Raw genomic sequence first — 21,327 nt, forward strand, 5'->3', positions numbered from 1 at the left:
TCGGCAGCGCTCGGCCGCGGGGGCCGGGCCCTGAGAGCCCCCTCAGCCCCCTCATGGCGCCCGCCGCCATGTTAGCGCCTCCCTCTATCCAGCAGGGGGCGAGGCGGAGCGCGGGACGCCGCCCCGCGTGGCGGCCGCCTGCCCCTTTAAGAGCCGCGGCGGGGAACTGTCCGTCAGCCCCCAGCGCGCCCTCCCATTGGCTGCCGCGCCCCGCGGGGCCCGCCCCATCTATAACGGGGTTTACCAGCACCTTCTCAAGGGCGCTGCAGTGCGGCTCAACCACACTGCGGCGTCCGGCGCGCGCCGCCTTGCGCGCCTGCTGGTGCGGAGAGCGTCGTCCCATTGGCCAAAGCGCAAATCTATCAGCAGTCACCCACCGCCCATTGGTTCGCTCAGCTGTCAATCACTTTCCCCGCCCCGCGGAATGCTACCGCATGGTTGGCTGATTGAGTTGTCCCTCAGCTCCCCGCCCGCCTCCTCACGGCTGTGAGCCAACCGGCATCCGAGTGAGGGTGAGCGCAGCTCTCTGACTGGCTGGGCCGGGCCCGCTGGGGTAGGCTGCGCGCCGGATATATGTAGCCGGCGGCAGAGCACGCCGCTGCGTGAGGCGCTTCTCGTCCGCCGGGCCCTGTGGTGAAGCGGCGCCTCCGCTCCCGTCCCGCTCTGCCCGCAGGTGAGGGGGTGGGGGGCGCGGGGAGACACCGGCGCGGCCGCGCCTTTCCCGGTGGGGCCGCGGGCCGCACGCACCGCCCCGGCTCCGAGGCGCCCCCGGCTCTCAGTAGGCCGCGGGCCGTGCGGGACGGCGCTGCTGGCGCCCCCCTCCCCCTCCATCCCGTCCGGTCCCCGCGGCGCTTTGTGGCGGGCGCCGGCGCCCTCCCGCCCGACCCGCGACCGCGCGGCCCCCGTGGGCTCCGCAGCCTTCGCCCGAGCTCCCGGTGCCGCGGCGGCCTCGGAGCTCCCGGCGGGAGCGGTGCGGAGCAGGGGGGGCGGCGGGGGATCGGCTGCTCGCGGGCCCGCATTGTGCGAGGCGAGGTGTGCGGGTCGAGCTTTGTTCTCGGGTTTCCAGGCTCGGAGGCTTTTTCGCTCTCTGCTTTTGGGTTTTGTTTTGGGAAGGTGGGGCCGGGGAGGAGCCCACCCAAAGCCCGAGGTGTTCCCGGTTCAGGGGGAGCTGTAGCTGCGGATTGAGGGGCAGTGTTGGCTGCTCGCACCGTCCGGACCTGGGTATCAGCTCGAGGTGCCTCCCTTGCTATAACTTCGTAGGTGAAGGAAGTTATAATTCCAGCAGGAGAGCGTGGATCTTAACCTGGTTTAACGCATGACCTTGGCTGAATCCGAGATTAAGCTAAGATTTAAATGCGAAGTAGTGCTTGTAATGAGACTTTCCAGCATCCTGTAAGGCCCCAGATGTACGTGCTGGAGAAACCCCAGAGAAGAGGTTTCGATACATCTTCCAGTAGCTCCCAGCGTTGATCTGGATGTTCTACCGCGTTCCTCATTCTCTGCGGGCTTACCTGGTGACCTTCTGTGTTAAGGCTTGCATGAATATAATAAGTAGTCTTTACCAAAAAATGGATTTTTTTGTTCCACCACCGGGGGAAAAGCAGCATTTGCAGCAAGCCGCCATATTTCCAGTGTGTGCTATTTTTGGCAAGCCCCTGCTCTCACAGCCAGGAGTGACAGATTTAGGAAATCTGGACACTGCTATCAAGCTTTGGAAGCTGATGCTTCCAGATGCCATAAATCAAGCGTGGGGAGGGTTGTGTTGGATTTTTTTTTTTTTCAGCTAACAAAGCTTTTTCGATTGATGTCATAAAGGGAAGTGCAGAAGTTGACAGACAAAAACTGCATTTCAGACCTTTCCTGATATTTTTCCCTTCGACCAAATTTTCACTTTTCTTATTCTCTGTCTGTAAAGAATGAGCCAAACCATTTCTTTAGATAGCTCTGTGATACTTCCATGATGCTGATGGTAGCATCTTCTCCTCCTGGGGACTGAACTCGCCTTTCCTGGGATGTTTCCATCACCATATATAATAATGTAAAGTTGTGACTCTAGCTTTTTTGTTTTAGTGGATGGTATACGTAGCTAATTTGAAGGTTGGCTGGAAGTGTTCACGTGCTTAAAGTCTTACATCCTTATCTTTATGATGGAGATCTCACAACCTTTTTGACAGCATCACGTGTGTCAGGGACTGGTTTGCCTGAAAGGCACTAGTGAAACCTGCTAGAAAGTGTAACTGTACAAAGTCTCTTAGGAAAAAAAAAATCAATGCTGGAACCTTTGCAAATGTATGTAAAAATTTTATAAATATGACTTTTTAAAAACCTTATTTTTGTATACATCAGGAGGTAAAGAGTGGCCCCAGTTCCTGACTGGGGTGAATTTGCCCTTTTTTTGCTAAGTGTGGACTCCTTAAGTTGAAGGTAGCAAAGCATAATTAAAATTAAAGAAGAAAACCTGGTGGACAAGACTTGGTCAATGTGTGCCAAGCCCATCAGGATTTCTGTTGAAAATCTTTGTATTTGCAGTCTGAGAAACAACAAAAGGACACCAGAGGATTTGTTTGTGCTGTGATGGCAGGACCACTGCTCTGCTGCTCCCTTTGGTGCTGGCACAACAGCATCAGTAGAGTTCAACACATCTGATAGAGTTTGAACGCCTGAATTTTAAACAGAATCTTTATGCACTCGATGAAGCAGCAAATTCTTTGTTTCAGAGCTTTATTTTTCATGTTGCAAATTGTAAGGCAAACACACAGAGCAAGACTTTTTACTGAAACGGAAATAAACCAAAGGTGATGTTGCTTTAAGTGCATCTTGGTATTTCTGTTTAAAACAGTAGGACCTGGTAAGAGAGCACTCATAAGGGTGGCATAAGTGGCCTGTTAGAATTAGAAAACACTATTCCAGTTTTTAATAGTAGCACCTGGGCCTTTTTCTCTGACTAAGGTGATGACTGAAGAATCAGAGAGGAAATCCAAGCAGATCAGGGCTTCAGCAGGGTGGTGCTAGTTGCTGTGCTGGCTGTAGTCTGCTCTGCCTGGAATAAACCAGAAGTGATAGTTTGCTCTAGAAGACTGGGTGATTTTTTTTTTACAGGTGCCTATATAAAATTGGCAGAGTTGAAGTAGTTATTTGATTTCCTTGGGTACCTACTGGTAGACTTGATAACCTTAAGCTACCTCATTGAGTAATTAAAAAGAAAACTAGAAGTCTGATCCTCAGGTACTGTAAAAGAATCCTTAAACTTTGCAGGCAGTGAGTGTTGTGCTGGCTTGAGGTCCCAGCTTTGCTATATTAAGTCTGGAGCTCTTCCAGGAGGACATGGCTGGTGCAGTGCAGCTTTCAGAGCAGGACCTGGCTGCTGTCAGTTATGCAGGACTGATCTGTGCTGAACCTGATTCCTTGCTGAGGCAAAGGTGCAGCACTGCTCTGCAGAGTGCTGGTGCCCATCTTCCATTTCCATCTGCTCTGCCCTGTGCTGTTTCCTGGCTGCTGCTGGGCTGCCTGTATTTTGTTTTTAATTAACAGTGTTGGGATGGGTCAGTCCTGAGTGCCAGGATACAGCTGATACATCAGGTTTAAGCCTCTTCTGTGACCTAAGTGGGTAGAGGTGAAAGAGTTGATTCTCTTTACAGTTCTCTGTTGCTTGGCATGCAGAAAATATTTTGAATCTTAATCTTAGTGATTCTAATCTGAGTGGCATTAAGCTTGAATTTCGCTGTAGTGTTGGTGTAGCTCAGGGTTCTGATCTGCCTCTTTTGACTGCTGATGAGTAACTTTTGCTTTTTTACTTTAAGAAGCTGCACTGGAGCCAAATGGAAAATTTGCAGACCTAAGAGAAGATGACTGGACCTGCTGCCAACTTCATCGAGATGTTGGAGCAGCTCTTGGATGTCAAAACAAAACCTGTTCTAATGGCAAAATCACAGGGTCTAAGTAGCTGCTTTATTGTGAAGCAGTCTGGAGAGGGGTAGAGGCAGAAAGCTCACTTATTTTTTATTAAAGAAAAAGTAAACAAACCATTCAGCACTATCCTACTGCCCTTCAGGATGAAATTTGCATGTTTAAAATGTAATTTTGCAGAAAAACATTGCTTCTAACTGAGGGGTCAATGAGGTTGAAGTAAGTTCAGTTAGAAAGGCAAATCCTTCCCCCACATTTGAGAGCCCATTTAGAATAATCTGATTTTAGGATTATTAAAAATGTAGAAATATTTCTGGGAATTCTCAAGGCTTTGAGTTTTCAGAGAACTCAGATTTTGAAGAGGAGTTCCTTTTTGGCTTCTGTCAAATCAAAAGGGCCATGTGTATTTCTGTACTGCTAAATTTAATGCTGCTCTCCTTTTGTGAGGATATGAAGTGTTGCTTATTAGGCTCAGGACAAATCATCTTAGTTTAATGTTACAGCAGGTAACTGCTGAATAGAAGTGATAATTGGTATCAAGTAGAAACTTGGAAGCCAAGTAAAACAGCTTTAAAAAGGAAGGAAAACCCAAACCCGCACCATACTAAGCTCATCACCCAGGGAAGGCAAAGTGTTTTGAGGGAGGAATAGAAAACCCAAACGCATTCTTGAGAATTTCTTACTATGTCACTTAGTTTTAATAGCAAGTTTTCAAGGTTCTTCTCTCTTAGTTTTTCTTTTTTTTTTTTCTTGTAAGCAGGACCTGATTTGCTATTTGTCTTTGGAGCTTTATGCTCTTAGCCACAGGAATAGTGTTTGGTATCATTTTCCTTACCCAGATGAATGTTCATCCCTTACTGTAGGGGTATGCTGATCTCAAGTACCCTGACTTACACTTCATGTGATCTTTGTGTTTTTAATCTTGCTTTTGAGCTTAATGCCCTGGAAATAACATTTCTCCAAAATCATCTCTTTTCTTTTAGATTCTGACTGAAAGCATTAGAAATCTTCAGTTTGTCTCTTTCTTGCTTGGTAGAACTGAAAAACACAAGTGCTGAATTTTGTCTAAAAAATGGCAGACTCCATCATATCCATCAACTTGTGGATCACACTTAGGTTTGTTAGCAAAAACACAGGCAGACTTCTACACTGACAGCTCTTTAGCAATTGCTGGCTTGTTTATTTGTATTCTCCCAGTGTTTGAAGGGCTGTGCATTGCTGCTGAGTAAGGCTTCCCATCTGCCACTGGCAAGCAGAGGATTTTTGGTAGTAGCATGGGCAGTGCTGAATGTAATTCTGAATTATTTTTTAATCTTGTGATGAAAATTCCTTTTTATTGTGCTTAAATTTTGTTTGATTGGTTGATTTGATTAGAAAATAGTTAAGCTTCTAACTTAGTTTTTCTTATCTGTGTGTTGGTGTGATACATGGCTTTTTTAGAGAATCCCTTGTCAGTGTGTCTCAAACTTCAGAAGGGGCTGAGGTATTGCTCTGCTTTTCTGCTGCATCTGGATAATTAAGCACAGAGAAAGCTGATTGCCTGATGATCGCTGTGTGGGTTTTTTTTTTTCAGGATCTAGTTCCCTGTAGCACCTCAAGTATCTTATGAATGTAGGCACTGCCTGTCTTTGTAGGTTGTGTGGGTCATACAGTGGAGATGAGTCACAAGTGAAAGGAGAAATAGCTGTGCTAAGCTTGACAGTCTAGATCCACGTTTTATTAGGTGTTTGGAAGATTATTAAAGGCTCCTCTGTCTGCATGATATGCCTCACACTTCATTCACACTGCTCTGAAGTGCCTGCTTCTGGAAATTCCTGGTGAATACATTCACCTCACAGACTCTCAATGTTTCCTGGAGATGCTAGTAAGAGTTGAATGCTGGTAACTTCACAACTTGTCCCAATTTGCTCCTCAAATATTTATTTATTGCATAACTTAGCCCATCATTGAGCTTCCATCGACTGTGGCTACCAAGCATCTTGCCTCCTGTGGAATAGTGCTGACTTAAGATAACTTCTTCCAGGCTGAATGCTTTGCCTCTGAATCTATCAAAAGGCAGAAAAGGTGAAGTGGTTACAGGTAGGCAGCTGTAATGGTTTGTGTCTGAAGCACAGGCTGTGCTGCTGGGACTCTGTCCCAGTGACATTGTCTGCCTCTGCATCCAGTGGGAGGCAAGTAATGAGACCTAATTTTTAAAGCAGATTAGTGTTTTGGGACTTCATTTGCCTGCTTATTTGAGGTGCACTTTCAGCTCTCTATAATTTAAGCTCAGGTCAACTACTGGATTGTTTTGGGTTTCTTTGTTCCCTTTGGATAGTTAAGGCTGTATTAAAATAATGGTATCTCAGTGTATCTGCAGTCTTTGTGTTTTAAATACACATTTACTTAACATCACTCTTCTACTTCAGAGCAAGCTGGTGTGGTGATATAAATCCCCAGCTGAGATGGGCCCTGGAATTTGCCATGGGGTGCAAGTTTAGCTTGTGTTTCATTGTTCACTTTAATGTTTTGTATCATGGTTCACACAGGTACCAGCCCCATGGTTTTTTTTCTTTTATTACTTAGTCAGCAGCAGAGCAGATGCCAATCATATAAAATGTATGGAGAGTTGGAATTAACTGCATTTGTTGTTTTGTAGTTCAACTTTGTTTATATCATGCCTATTAGAGGCCTACTGGCATTTTCTTCTATTACTTTAATTTTCTTTTTGTCCATAACTGCTTCTAGAGCTGGTTATTCTAAATAAATGGTTTGTGGCTTTGAGCATGCTCACCTGTTGCTAAGCAACTTGGAGAAATCCCAAATGACACTTAATTATGCAATCCTATTAACTATTGACCAGACCTTTAATTTCCAGCAAAATTGCTGTTTGCCACATTTGTGGTGTTTTGTGCTTGGATACCGACACCTCTTTTCTGTGTAAGCTTCTCCTGCTGTTTCTTCAATTTCCAAAAAGCCTTTTTAAGTTAAGGAATTCACTGATACCAAAATGAGGGAGTAGGGTTGTGTGAAAAGTTTGATATTCTGAATGGCGGTTCTGGCACAGAAACTCCGCCAGTTTATAGAGGTGGAAGGAGTGGAGTTCAGATGGTCACCTTATAGCACTTGAGTAGCCAAAGGAGAAGGGGTGAGCTGTATGTAATGTTCCACTCAGGACTAGAGTGCATTGTAGGAATTTTGGGTTTCCTGAGAAGGTTCCTTCTTAAAATGCGAGTCAAAAAAAATGTAATTAAAGATGGCAGAGAACAAAGAAATGAGGGTAATGTTAAAAACACATCAGAGCCTGTTGAGATTATGATTCAATTTTAATTTGTCTTCTTGTTAGGTCTAACTTTTTCTTAACAGAAGTTTAAAACTGCCACACTCTTTGGGAAGTGAAATTTGGGTTTTGGTCCTTTGGCTCGTTACATCAGGCCAAGGGGCTTTTTGCCTTAGTCTTGGGACTGGTTGTCTTGAGAGCCCAAACATCCTGTGATGAGAATAACACAGACTTCTGTTGTGTAGGAAGTCCAGTAGAAGCAACATTCAGGCTAAACTTGTCTGATTCAAAAATTTTTTAAAAACCCCAAATCCACAAAAACCCCAAACAAATGGAGTGGGGACAGCAGTGATTAGTTTGCTTTTACCACGTTGCAGTTTGGTAAAAAAATAATAACCCATGCTAGATGTGAGTGCTGAGTGCATTTTCTGAACACTAATATACTAATAGCTTTTGTGGGTCTAAATCTGAGTCTCCTAATGTGGAATTTGCATAAATGGCTCTAATTTACATAACAGTATTTCAGAAATTTGGTGCCTGACATTGATTTTCTGCCATGTGGGAGCATTGTAACAGATGGTGGAATTTTCCATCAGCCAGGTGATAACCACTGTAAAGGAGATATTTGTCTTCCTCTAAATCCTTGGCTTAGGTAAGGGGCTCAGTTATGCTGGAGAATTGTTACGGTGTAATTGTAAAAATTTGACTTATCCAATTTGTTTTACATATGGGATAACATGAATGCATGATTATGAATGAATCTTAAATAATCAGATTTTCGGCTTTTCCTGTCAATTTTCACCCTTTCATCATTATGTCAATTGACAGAAAAATGTGTGGATAAGCATTTATCAGGAGTAGCATAGTGACAGTTCAAACATTTGGTGCTATTATGTGCTGTGCAATGAAAATGTAGTATAAAGTACTAGCAGTTTTTCTTGGATCAGGGAATAGTGGAGTAGTAAATTGCTCATGAGTGGTAGGGAGCAAATGCTCTCTGAGGAGATGCTTGGCTTCCACCATTCAGGTTGTGCTGGCTGGAGAACAAGAGCAGATGGCAACTGGCAACGTAGCAGCAGGTGCAACAGCAGTAAAAACAGATTGTTGTCCTCTGATTAGGTCATGTAGGTCTTTCCCATTTCTTTTCAGATCTGCTTGAGAGCAATTGGGCACTCAGCAATTCCTCTTCTCATGTTAGGAGTTAGTTCTGATAGATTTTTCACCCTTAGCAGGAGAGAAGTTTTTTTATGTATATTTTTAAGTATGTAAGCATGACCTAATCAAACCACTTCCAATATTTCTTGAGACCAGCATGGAAGATGATGTGTCTGTGCGTTAATTTAGGTGAGGGCTTTCACTGTAGAACAGAAATCTGAAAGAGCTGTTGGTGAATCAGCTGTTGAACTTAAAGTGCTACAGGAAGATAATGTGAGAATGTCAAGCTTTGTACATTGGTGTTCTAGGAAGCACTTGAAAATAATTCTCAGAAGAGCCCAGTTCATCATTTATCAGAACTGAATAGAAAACTGCCTGTTTACATCTGTAGGAATAAGCTTGAATTCCAGGGAAACTATATCTTCACAAAGAAATTGTGTGCCTCCTGTCATTCTCCAAATGCTGATGTGGTGTGTGGTAGGACTGGCTTCCTGGCTCTAAACTGTCAGCACAGAAGCAAATTTTTACCTATTGTGGAGCAAAGAAATCCTGCTTTGTCAATTAAGCTGACTAGAGCTAAAAGTGCAGGTCATGTCTTTCTGCCATTTCTGCTCCCACTGCTTTAGGGTTGGCCTGCTCCTTCTGGAGCTTCACAGGTACTCAAGAGGAAACAAAGTGGGATGAGGAAGTCAGCAGTGGTAGTCACCACTTAGCTGTACTTTACCTTTGCTGTGTTCTCGTATTGTCTGATAATATTTTTATGGGGATCTTATTTAACATGCAGTAGAAGGCAAGAGTTCATTTCTTGGAGGTTTTTGTCACCTCAGACTGTGCTGGGTGTTGGACATCTGTATCTATAACACATGACGTTTTGAGTTCAAAGGCTTCTGCAAAACCACAGATGGTAGAACTTTCCTGAAATGAAAGTGGTTTGCAGAATCTGAGCATTTCCTGCAGGCCAGACCCAGCCATGGACTATTTCTTCCTTTCTGCATGGTTAACTCTTGAAAATCCTCTAACAGCTGAAAGCTTCTGAATGTTTTGAAAAGCCTCTTTAACTTCTAGGTCATATTTAGTCTTATTTTTTCTGTACATTTTCATGTAGGTTAACATTTCTTTGTGTGGTGGTGGTAGGCACATAACCTGCTGAAAGAGAGAGAGTTCATGGACCCATCTTCTGGAGCTCACCAGATCTTTCTTGCTGTGTTTAAACCTGGAGAAAAGTGTGTTTCAGAATAGAATGGGAAAATTTCTCATTTATTCTAGACTTAAAAAGATGGTAGCATGTGATTGCATTAAAAGCAGAGCAAAACACCTTAATGTATACAAAATTATGGCTTTGCTGTTATGTCTTCTGGCTTGAGTCTTAGCTGCGTTCCTCCATCAAAGCGGATTTTAGTGCATTCTGCCCACTGCTGGGAGCTTGGGTGTGATCACATCCTTGGGTCTATTACCTGGATGTTCTGACAGTGTGGCTGAACATTGCCTTGTCCCTTGATTAACATGTGTTGGGTGTTTGACCATTGATTGAGATATATGAAATTTGCCAGGTTCATTTGGACTTGGCTTCACCCAAAGTATCAGGTTCCGCGGCATCTTCCTAAGTACGTTCATCTCTTTGAGGCTTAAAACTTCTTTTTTGCATTCCTGGTCCATCCAGCAGTGTGGTTGTGACTTCCTTTGTGGCTCTGTGTAGGTTGTGTGTTTGAAATTAACAACAGCCTGGTCATCTCTGTTTCCTGAAGCTCAGCTCTCTTGTCAGTTTTTGGTGTTTAAAGGACAAGTTCTCTGAAATTCACTAAATACAGTGAGTATCAAACATTTAAGATCCTTGGATGAACTGGGATAGGGCTAAGTATAAGCAGGTAGGAAAGCCAGTCTTTTTCTTTCCCTTTTGCTATGTTTGAAGGATAAGTTTTGGGCAACTCAGTTTTCCCAGGATGTGGGATGCTCTTGGGTATAGTGACAAGAGAAAACTTGGCAGGAGACATGCCTGTCTTGGCATGAGCTTTTGCAGGCTCCTTCTGGATTATTCTATGTTAAAAGGCTACTCAGTTTGGTTTCCTTTCTCCCTCCCTCCCCCTGCATTCTGTGTTCTGGCTGTGATCCAGTCTGGGTTTTCCCCCAGTCATTGATGCCACCATTTCCTGTCACTATTTATGGTTATAAGTATTAAATAAAAGCAGATAAATAATCAATGATTCCTGAATTGCTTTTTAGATTGCTCAGCTGAATAGTGTCAGTTTTGACTTGCTTGTTATACCTGGAAAATGTGCATATGGAATTTGAATACCATGTGGTTGGGAAAAGGGCTCTGTAGTGAAGGAGATTGGGGGTGAGTAGTGGGGAGAAAGTTTGCAAAGCCCCCATTCTCTACTGATTGGTACATCTGAGTGTGAAGCAGAAAATCTGCTGTTGGTTCTGTATTTGGCACTAAGAACATGCCCTGCTGTTGGTGTTTATCTCTGTGAGTTTAAAACTATTTTGAATGAGTTTGAACAGTGTTTGAGTATTTAATAACAAGAAAATGTGAGAATCTGCTCTGGTTTGGGCTGAAGATACATATATTGTGTAACTTACCTGCAAATACTTTATTTTTGTAACTTACAGCTCCATGGAAGGTAGGTAGAAGGTACCCAGATGGATTTCTCCCTGGGCATGGGTGGTGCTGTTCACTTGACTGGCGGTCTGAATTTAAGTGAGAAAAGACTTGCTGAGACTGGTGGAAGCAGGGGAAGAGCAGTATGTGTTAGTTTGTAGCATAATAATTTTAATATAATCTAATATTTCCCCAGAGTGCTTGACACTCACAGCAAATAGTGCTGTGCTGCTGATAAAAATAGATTGGACTTATTCTGACCTTCTAAAAATGCCCTTAATACAGTAGCACAGGCTTTGCCTGAGAACATCTGACTTTTAATTCTGATTGTGAAGTCAAGTGAGGTAAGTAGAATTTGGATCGACTGTAAATGTCTTAGCCACTTAGCAAATCCTCTTGAAGAACCTTACTTGCTTGCCACCTGCTTTTTCCTGAGGATATGTGGGATGCTTAACTACTGGCAGGTTATGAGGTGACCTGCCTCGGCCTTGCAGCCTCTCCCACCTCTGGTTTGGTACCCAGGAATCCTCTCCTTGGCACCAAAACTCTGATGACTCTGAAAACACATAGCTTAAACTGCTTACAGGGGTAAAACAGTCCTGGTGCGTGCTTTCCGCTGTGATTAGGTGGCTTATGCAATCAGGATGAGAACAGCCATTTGAAATGCTCATGGTTTATGGAGCTTTTGTTTTTTTCCATAGTTTTCAGTTGACCAAAGAAATGGTGATGGAGAAGCCAAGTCCCCTGCTGGTCGGGCGGGAGTTCGTGAGGCAGTACTATACCCTGCTGAACCAAGCACCTGACTATTTGCACAGGTAAAGCTCTGCTTCACTCTGAGCTGGTTTTCTGTGTGAATTTCTTAACTCGTGTGCTAAAATTGGTGAATGATCTTATTACTGTGTCTTAGCTTGCTGAATTTGGTCACTTAAAAAACATATTTATTCAAGATGATGGGCATTGTTTACTTTGGTTTTGATCAGCTGGGTTAAAAGATGGATAATAAAGATTATAGGAATTCTTTAAATATCTGAGTTCTGGTTCTAACTGAAGTGGTGCTTGCCACTTCTGCTTATAATCAATAGAAATTGAAGTTGGAGAAACACCACTTAGTTGAGCATTTCTGTAGTTTTTGGCTTGATAAAATGCCCCCTCACTAGGAGGAAACATTGAATAAGTTGTGTGCCTGTCTACTGGTCTCTCTTGGGAGTCACACCAGCTCTTTCTTAAAGGAAAGTAATGAAATTGTGGTTATGCAGCAGACTATAATCCATTATCTGAACAAATCAGTCCTGTTTGGTATGACAGGTATCCTTCTGAAACTAGTCTTGTTTATCAAGATACACTTTGTTTTGTTGTGTTTTGAGTAGCCAGATAAAGTTTCTGACACCTTCCCTCCCATGCAGTCTCAGGAACAGTTACTCAGAGTGTTTCTCCACTTAGGTGGACAGCTGACCTCATCCCCTTGGGTCAGGGGATAGTTGATTGTGCCATGGAATCCATTCCAGTCTTTTATCCACTGGCAGAGTGCAGTGCTATGGTGCACTGGGCATTTCAGCTGGTAACCTCTCAGTTCCAGAAAGGAAGATTTACTTTTTTTTTTTTACTGTAGGAGAGCAAAACAGTCCTGTTGCTCCTTGCTCAAGCTTGAAATCAGAACTTGAGAGGGAGTCTTCAGCATCCCAGATGTTCAGGGTGTTGTTTTGGGGACCTCGTGGAGAAAGAGGATAATGAGATTGGATCATGAACTCTCATGAGACTTTGGTTTTGGTTGTTGGTGCCTGGGTCTGACACACCTGAATGCTACAGCTTACATTAGAAAACTTTGTTTTCCCCCCCACCCCCTGATTAGTAACAGGATTATGAGATTTTGTGGCTTTATTCTAGTGATTCAGACAGGAAACTTACTTGAAAGTGTATTATTTGTACTGCACTCTAATATAGAGGCTCAATGTTCTTACACAGCAAAGCATTAAAATATTTCTTTCCAACAGGTTTTATGGAAAGAACTCTTCCTATGTCCACGGTGGCTTGGATTCCAATGGAAAACCAGCTGATGCAGTCTATGGGCAATCTGTAAGAACTTTTAAAAAAGAAAGCTGTTCTTTCCTTCTATTTTGTCATCTTTATGGTTGGGAAGAGGAATGTATCCAGCTGTGATTCACCCCCACACTGTTCAAGTGCTTTCTATAAAAGAAGAAAAAAAAATGGGGAGGAAAAAACCCCTCTTGACTGTAGACAGCAATAGTTAGGCAAAATGTGCTTCCTTTATAGAAAGCTTGTAATGTAAAATTGCTTGCAAAGCATACTTAACAAAGATCCTGCCAAACTCTCTCTCCAGAGTTAGGGAATGTATCTTTAACCAGTTTTTATGATTTTGCTCTCTCTGAAAGCTGCTAACTTGGCAGAAATGGCTTTTGCAGCATAACCCACGTGTACCATTCTTTCCTAGGATATCCACAAGAAGGTGCTGTCACTAAACTTCAAGGATTGCCACACAAAGATCCGTCACGTGGACGCCCACGCCACCCTCAACGATGGAGTGGTGGTGCAGGTGATGGGGGAGCTCTCCAATAACATGCAGCCCGTGCGCAGGTTCATGCAGACCTTCGTGCTCGCTCCTGAGGTGGGTGTGCTGGGCTGCCAGGGGCTTCTGGCACCCCTGCTGAGCTCTGTCTGCCTCAGAGCTGCAGTCTCAAGGGTTTAAACTGGGAAGGTTACTTGCCACAAAATTCAGCAGTGACGTTCTGAAAATTCCTTTGGGAATTACACTACTTCTGTGTGATTGTACATTGACCTTGGATATTGAAATCAGTTATAAATATCCTGACTTTGGACTCCTAGGTTACTGCATTTTTTTCTTATGCATATTAAAATTATATTGTCTTTGATTTACTATCCTAGCAACTGGTCTTTTTACTGAAAAAGAGGTAGTAGAAAGAGGGAAATGCTTCCTGTCACTTTAAAAATATGGGTTCCAGATTTTCTTGTTCATAAAGTGCTGACTCAGCATTTGAAGTGGCATTTTTAAATAGATTTCTTTCATAAAGCAGTTCACAGAATTGAAAATGATAGTGAAAAAGGAGTGTGTTGCAAGATCACTCGGTTTGACAATATGACTTGGAGATAAAAATTGATACTTTGGACACCAGGAAGTTGTCCATCACACTTCTTTAGTGTTGTGAGCTATTGGAATTAAAAGCACTTCAACAATTTTTTTTTCGTTTGTTCCATCCATACTCAACTTGTTAGGAGTGATGGCTTTTTTTCTTTCTTGTTTTCCTGCCCCGAATAACATTTTCTTATCCTGCCCCTAATAACATTATTTTCTTAAAAGAGGCAAATTTGGATTAATCTTGTACAAAGGACAATTTGCTCAAACCTTTCTTGTTTTCACATTATTTCAGTTTTTACATTACTGGACTGTTGTTATTGATTCAGTTCTTCCCTTTGATTTGCTCTTAGGGCTCTGTTGCAAACAAGTTCTATGTCCACAACGATATCTTCCGCTACCAGGATGAGGTTTTTGGGGACTCTGATACTGAGCCTCCAGAGGGTAAGCAGCAGAAATTTTTAGATGGTTCTGTTGGTGTTTTGGTTCTGGATCTATATCAAAATTCTGTTTCCAGATCAAAGGAAATCTTCTTGCTGGAGAAGACAGATCAGTGTTAGATTTCATGTGCTTGTAGGTTTTTTCCTTGCCTGTGGTTCTTTACGGTCCAGCAAGGAGTTGTGACATGCAGATGATTATTTTTCTGGCATAATCTGTTTCTATTACAAGAACTGTAAGACTTACTTGGGCAGTTGCAGTCAGATTTGTAGGTTATAAATCTTGTTCTCTGAAGTATTTGGAGCATATTTTTTAGCCTTTTAACCCTGGTCAAAACTGAATAACCGAAGTGATAGACATGTCTGTTTCATGTCACATCTCAAAAGTGCTTCTTGTGTGTTCTTTGGCAGAAACTTCACCTGTATTTTGTGGTAGTTGCCTTGTGTTTGAGCCTCTTACTAAAGATGTGTTCTGGTTTTTTTTTTTTTCTTACCTTATTTAGAATCAGAGGAGGAAGGGGAGGAACCTGAGGAAAGACAGCAGACACCTGAGGCTGTTCCTGATGATAGTGGTGCTTATTATGAGCAGGCTGTCAGGTAATAATATATTTATAGATGAAGTCAGGTGTTGTGTGAGACAGGCTGTGTCTTGTAGAGCAGGTCACATGAATTTATTGCTATTAATAGTTATCTTCTGACAGTCAAAAAAATTCTGTTTATTGATCAGCTGAAATTTAAATGCTGTTAGACTAAACATGGAGACTCTGGAAATTTATTTTTTTTTTGCTGCTTTATAGTGTACCAGTGCAAAATTTTCAATGTGCAATGTGGCCTTATGTGGCCTTGTTCTTCCTCTCAGATGTCTGTATTGCATGAGTAGCTCTGCTTATCACCACTAATAGAATAAATACAATACTACCTCTTTTTCCTGCTTTGTGTTGCTGTATAATAGCAATGACATTGAGGAACACCTGGAAGAGACAGCTGCAGAGGCAGAGCCTGAGCCAGAGGCAGAACCTGAACAGGAACCTGAACCAGAGGTGCAGGAAGAAAAGTCTGAGCCAGTATTAGAGGAATCTGCTCCAGAAGAGACTGTGGAAAAGAGTCCTTCTCCAGCTCCTGCTGATCCAGCTCCTGCAGTGCAAGAGGACTCCAGGGTAATGACAGTGGATTTCTCTTTTCTCTGATGTGGTTTCATTAGTATGGCTCTCTTGTCTATTTACACAGCTTTATTTTTACCTGGGGATTTTTGTCACTTCTCAGTGTTAAGGAAGGTAAAAGTGGACAGGTTGGGACTCAGGAGTCCAATACTTTGGTTAGCCAATTGTGGGGAAACTGCTGTTGGCTGGCTCCAGATTTTCAAGTATAAGTTAAAATTTCTTCCTGGTATCCTGTGTCTGTTAGCTGTCCTATCAGTAATATATTTTAGAAGGAGACATAGTTATGTTATCATCCTCTCTCTTTTTTTTTTTTTTTTTAAGACATTTTCCTGGGCATCAGTAACCAGCAAGAACCTTCCTCCCAGTGGGGCTGTCCCAGTGTCAGGAATACCACCTCATGTTGTGAAAGTACCGGTCTCGCAGGTAGGAATCCAACACCTGGAGAAGCTTGAGTGCTAAACTGGCTGACAGGAGAAAGGGAGTGAAATCTGCTTGCTTCTGATTTGACTTCCCAGGCCCCAAAGACTTAGGCATTCTGTGATTCCTGGTAGACTTAATGAAGATGTTATTCCTTGGTTTTTGCGTTGAGAATTAATTGTTTCTCATGGAGGAAAACAGGGAATGTTCATGGGAATGCTGCTTGCTTTTAGCATATAAGCCAACATGAGCTAATATGTATTTTAGTCACAGGTGGAAAAAACTATTACCTTTTCCTGTATTTTTTTAATACCAGTTTGACAGTGAGCTCTTAAAAGCTGAACCTGCTGGTATGTCTGTCTGACTCTAACTGTTCACTCCTTTTTGAATTGATGCAGCCCCGCCCTGAGGCAAAGCCCGAATCTCAGACCCCCCCTCAGAGACCTCAGAGGGATCAGCGAGTGAGGGAGCAGCGAACGAGCATCCCACCTCAGCGGGGTCCTAGGCCAAGTAAGAGAAGCTGCAAAGAAGCTGTTTTCTGTTGCTTAAAGGTTTTGGGGAGGCAGATAGACAGTGTGAATAGATTCTTTCTAATGGTGATAATTCTGACCATGGCTTGTTTTTCTGTTTGTTGTGGGGACTGACTTTCCTAAAATCAGTTTTTCTTTTCTGTTCCAAGTTCGCGAGGGTGAACAAGGCGATGTGGAAACCAGGCGGATTGTGAGATACCCAGACAGTCATCAGCTGTTTGTTGGGAACCTTCCACATGATGTGGATAAATCTGAACTTAAAGACTTCTTCCAAAGTAAGTTGGTTGCTTTGCTGTCCTTTGAGGGGTTGGGGGTTGCAGCCATGGGCGTGGTCAACAGAGCATTCTAATGTATGACCCAAGAACTTGGCTTTTCTCTTGCAGGCTATGGCAATGTTGTTGAACTCCGCATCAACAGTGGTGGAAAGCTCCCTAATTTTGGGTTTGTGGTGTTTGATGATCCTGAGCCTGTTCAGAAGATCCTTAGCAACAGGGTAAATAAATTTCCAGGCAGTGGTTTTTGGTCTGTTGACAACAGTGTTTTTCTGCTTAACAGGAAGAGAATGTACTTGATACCTTTAGATTTTTTTGAGCATATTAAAGTAGACGTGATGTTTTTCCCTCCTGTTACCAAGATTTGTGCAGTCTTTGTCATTGAAGTAGCTTGTAGGAGCTCATTACAGTGCCTTTTTCTAGTGGGAGATTGCTGAACACAGGAAGTGTATAAACAGCTTTCAGGAAGACAAGGTAGAGAGAGTCTGATTCTATGGACAAGTAGAATCTTGTTTGTCAGAGGCTGAAAGGAAGAAGCTGTATTGGTGTGCACGCTGAAAAGAATTTTGCTAACAAAGGCAGCAGGTACCTGCTCAGCCTGTCAGCAGTGATTGCTAATGCAGAATGTGTGTCCGTGCCTGCCTGCTGTGGTAGGTAGGGACTCTGGATGCAGCCACATAACCATGCAGGGAGCTTGCTTACAGCCCTGGTCTTTTCTAAAACACATCAGAATGCTCAGTGTTAAGCCTGAGATGGCTTTTCAAGGGTCACTCCTTCGCATCTTTATTTTTTCCAGTAAAGCCCCAAGACTGGATGCATGGTTTTGCTATTGCCATTGTTTAGTAAGTAATCCTAAGACCCTTCAGTCTTTCATGGAGAGGAGGATATGAGACAAAATTGCAGGAATCTGCTTGACCTTGAAGAGCTCCTGGTGACCCATTAATGACAGCACCTTCTGTGCTTCTGTTGCAGCCCATCATGTTCAGGGGAGAGGTGCGCCTGAACGTGGAGGAGAAGAAAACACGAGCTGCCAGGGAGGGTGACCGCAGAGATAACAGACCCCGTGGACCTGGAGGCACTCGTGGGGGGCTGGGAGGTGGGATTCGAGGGCCTCCACGTGGAGGAATGTCCCAGAAGCCAGGATTTGGAGCTGGAAGGGGGATCGGGCAACGCCAGTGAATTCATCGCGGATGTTGACGTGGTGGCGCAAACCCTTTTTCCTGCAGATTTGTGAATTTCAGCCTTGGGTATCTTGGAATGTGGCCCTAGCCTGTTATAGACTGCTGCGTTTGATACTATTTTGGCCCCTTTTTGTTTGTGTTATGGTTCTGTGATTTATTTTTTTCTAGTCCATGTCCCAGATTCCAGCTTTGTGGAACAACGTTTTAGGAAAAGTGGATTTTAAAAAGAAAAGAACTGAATTTTCTTCTTCACCTCAAACTTACGGACTGATTTTTGGTTTTTTTGGTACCAGTGGTTTTTCCTAAAGGAATGTCTGTCTTTTTTCTTTTTATTTTTTTTTTCCTCCCCTCTTTCTAATGAATTTGGGTGCAGTCAGCGGAATAATATTTCACGTGCATGCGTTCAAGAGCCTGTAGGAAAACATAGTTCTTGGCAAGTATTCCAAGGGCAGAAAAGCAAAACTCTTGGTGTTTCTTTGAGGGTCATATGAACATCCTCTGGTCTGGAGACATTGCCACTTGAAAAAATTGACTTTCACCTTTCTCTCTGTGGCGCTGTAAAAGTGGAATAATGGGTATCGGTAGAATCTCTTTTCCTTTTGATACATGATCACAGCAAGGAATTCGAACTACTGTTTTACCACTTTGAAATTTTGGATTGTGGGATAGGTTTTAAATGTCTAGAACTTGACTCTTCAAACACTTTTCCTGAACTTGTGAAATTTTTTATTGAAATAGGGAGTTTTTTTCATGTTTAGTTTGTATTTGTATAAAAAAAAAAAGCAAAATTGTTGTGCCTTCTATTTATCTCTCATTCCAGTTTTGGCAAATTGTTTAAAAAAAATAAAATAAAAAAGGTCTAGATTTGCTTTATCAAGTCAAGAGTATTTTGGAGTTTGTCCAAGGGGAAGAGGCTCTTCAGTCACTAGGTTTACAAGGTAGAGGTGGTTGTAGCTAAAGCTTTTAATACCTTCTGTGCATCACTTTGCATTTAAATTATTGAAAACAAATACTTCTTGGATGCAGAAGTTAATAACTTGAACTTGAAACTGGGCAGGTCCTGTTGTAACTATTGCAAAATTACAAGCAAAGCAGAAATACCTCTGTCACATCCTTTACATTTCCAACTGCTGTAAGTAATAATTATTTTTTGCAGTACTTCATTCCTTGCTTCAGACCTGAAGTGGATAAGAAGGAATTTTTGTCAGAAGTATGGAAGGTGCTTGTCTGTCCTGGTGTTAAGATGTTGATCACTCTCCACTGCCTCTGAAAGAAGATGAAACTGAAAATAAATACAAAACGGGGTAATTTCAATCCAAGAGATCCTGTAAGATGGTGCTGCACAAAGCAGTATTTCTCTAATGGCTGGTGTTAAACATCTGGATAAAAATGGTGGATTTGTGTATCCACTGGACCTCCAGGTCTCTTGGTAGCACAGTACAGCTGTGTAGGAAGTTTGCTAATCTGTGTCAGGTGCGACTGTTTCCATGTTTCTTGGTTTATGACTATAATGACTGTGCATATGCAGTGTATCATCTCTTGACCTGTGCTTGCTGTAAGCTCTGGAGCAGAGCTGCCATTGGTATTGCCTGTCCCCAACAGTCATGTTTTGCCTTTTCCTTTGCCAGACTTACTGGTTGAAGCTGGTTGTACTAAGTGTTGGTAGAGTTTTGGTTTCTGTTTTATTTTTCTCTTTGCATTTGTTACACTGTTTGTCCCTTCCCTCCTCACACCTGTGTCTCAGATCGGCCTGCTTACCATCTGTACCTGGAGATGTGATACCTTAGTGAACTGGGGGAGAGTGTGAGCTGTGGTGTGCTCTCACAGCCAGCATTTGGGGAAATTCTGCTGCTTCCTCTTGTGGTGGTAACTGGTATTTAAAAAAAAAAAAAAAAGCTGTCTGCATTTTTCCTATCAGGAATGCCTGTGAGGTGAAAGTATGCAATGGAGATCTTTTACTGAACCCTGTCCTTGTCGTTTGTGATATGTTTTTTCCCCTTTGTTGGGTTTCTACTGTTCTTGACATTGAATCCGAAGACTGCAGTAACAGGTTGCACTTCAGACTTATCAAAGTGCTTTTAACAGAAGCTTTTATAGCTCCTAACCAAATCTACAAAAGCATCCATAAGCTTGAACCCCCATTTCTGTAGTGGGAGCTGCACAGTTCTGGCTCATTGCTGTCTGATTTGAAAGAAGAGTGTCAGTAAAGAATTTTAAAGGGTGAAGTGTGTGCTTGTTCTCATATGAATCATACTCAATATGTTGACCCAGAAAGTCATGTTCTTGTCCCAAGATGACAGGCAAATAAAATATTTACATAAAATTCTGTGGGAATGTCTTGTAAAGAAATACTTTCAAAAAAAGTTATGTTGTAGAGTGACTCTTGGTATTTGCATTTTGGTGGCTCTGTGACTCACTCTCTGAAGAGTCCGTGCTGTAAGGTGTTGCACATTGGTTTTGATGTTTAAGCTTTCTGTAGCCTCCAGCCCTTCTGGTTTCTGCCTTGCTGCACTGTTAACCTCAGTATCTCTTGTCTAAGGCCTCCAGTGCTTTGCAAGGATTCTTGAAGATGACTATGAAGAAGCCACAATTTGATTTGCCTCAGCTGGCTGCAGTGGGCTACATGAGCTCCAAGGAGGCTAATAACCAAGGTAGTCCAGTTCTTTCTAGGAATAAAATACTACAGTCTGAAATGAATCAGATTGTCTCATTTCTAGTGCCTCCAGTCAAGACAAGGAGGTGGTGGTACTGAAGTGCTCTTGGTGTCCCAGTGCTCTGCAGGGAGTTGGCAACTGAAGAAGAGCTGTCTAGAGCTGTAAGACTTGTGCACCCATCACAGCCTCATGGACGGATCTGGAATAACCTTCATGGTCATGATACCTTTATCTGCCCTTCTGAGAGTACAGAGTGTGTTTCATGTATGACTGGTGTGATCTGGCCTCTTCTGCCTGATCTTAATCTATTAAGACAAGTAGAAATGAGGGCATTTCACTTGCAGGGGTGTTTCATGGCACCCAGATCAGAACTGGAGGCCATGATCTGCCCTTGCTGCCTTCCTGCAAGAGCATTGCACAATTAAGAATTTAGGTTACCCCTTCAGCACATCTGCAGTACTGGGATGCACTAGTAGACTCGTGTGGGGCTGTTTTGTAAAGCTGAACTGAGATCTTTGTGTGTTTGGGAATGCAGATGTTGGTTCTGCATTTCAAGATTCAGACTGGGATCACTTCCTTGCTCTGCAGGGCCCTTTTTTTCTTATTTTTCTTTAAATTTGCTAAGACTGAAGCTCTGTTGCTGAGTGT

The 21,327-nt window shown here is 42.9% G+C and overlaps 1 protein-coding gene across 2 annotated transcripts; it reads left to right on the forward strand.

Annotated features, from left to right (window-relative positions):
- The first annotated feature begins 562 nt into the window (after positions 1 to 562).
- Positions 563 to 20,285, forward strand: G3BP1 (G3BP stress granule assembly factor 1). Of its 2 annotated transcripts, none has more exons than XM_084215675.1 (12): positions 563 to 673; positions 11,621 to 11,734; positions 12,911 to 12,992; positions 13,369 to 13,542; positions 14,382 to 14,472; positions 14,969 to 15,062; positions 15,418 to 15,622; positions 15,947 to 16,048; positions 16,441 to 16,552; positions 16,722 to 16,847; positions 16,935 to 17,065; positions 17,817 to 20,285. In XM_084215675.1, the coding sequence occupies exons 2-12, from the start codon at positions 11,640 to 11,642 to the stop codon at positions 18,021 to 18,023; spliced, it is 1,419 nt and encodes a 472-aa protein (XP_084071801.1). In that variant the 5' UTR covers positions 563 to 673; positions 11,621 to 11,639; the 3' UTR covers positions 18,024 to 20,285. The 2 variants fall into 2 exon arrangements, with proteins under 2 accessions (XP_084071801.1, XP_084071802.1); XM_084215676.1 differs by having other exon boundaries at positions 16,956 to 17,065.
- Positions 20,286 to 21,327: the final 1,042 nt, after the last annotated feature.

This window comes from Fringilla coelebs (assembly GCF_963513975.1).
Source record: "Fringilla coelebs genome assembly, chromosome: 15".
In the NCBI taxonomy this organism is placed as follows: Eukaryota; Metazoa; Chordata; class Aves; order Passeriformes; family Fringillidae; genus Fringilla; species Fringilla coelebs.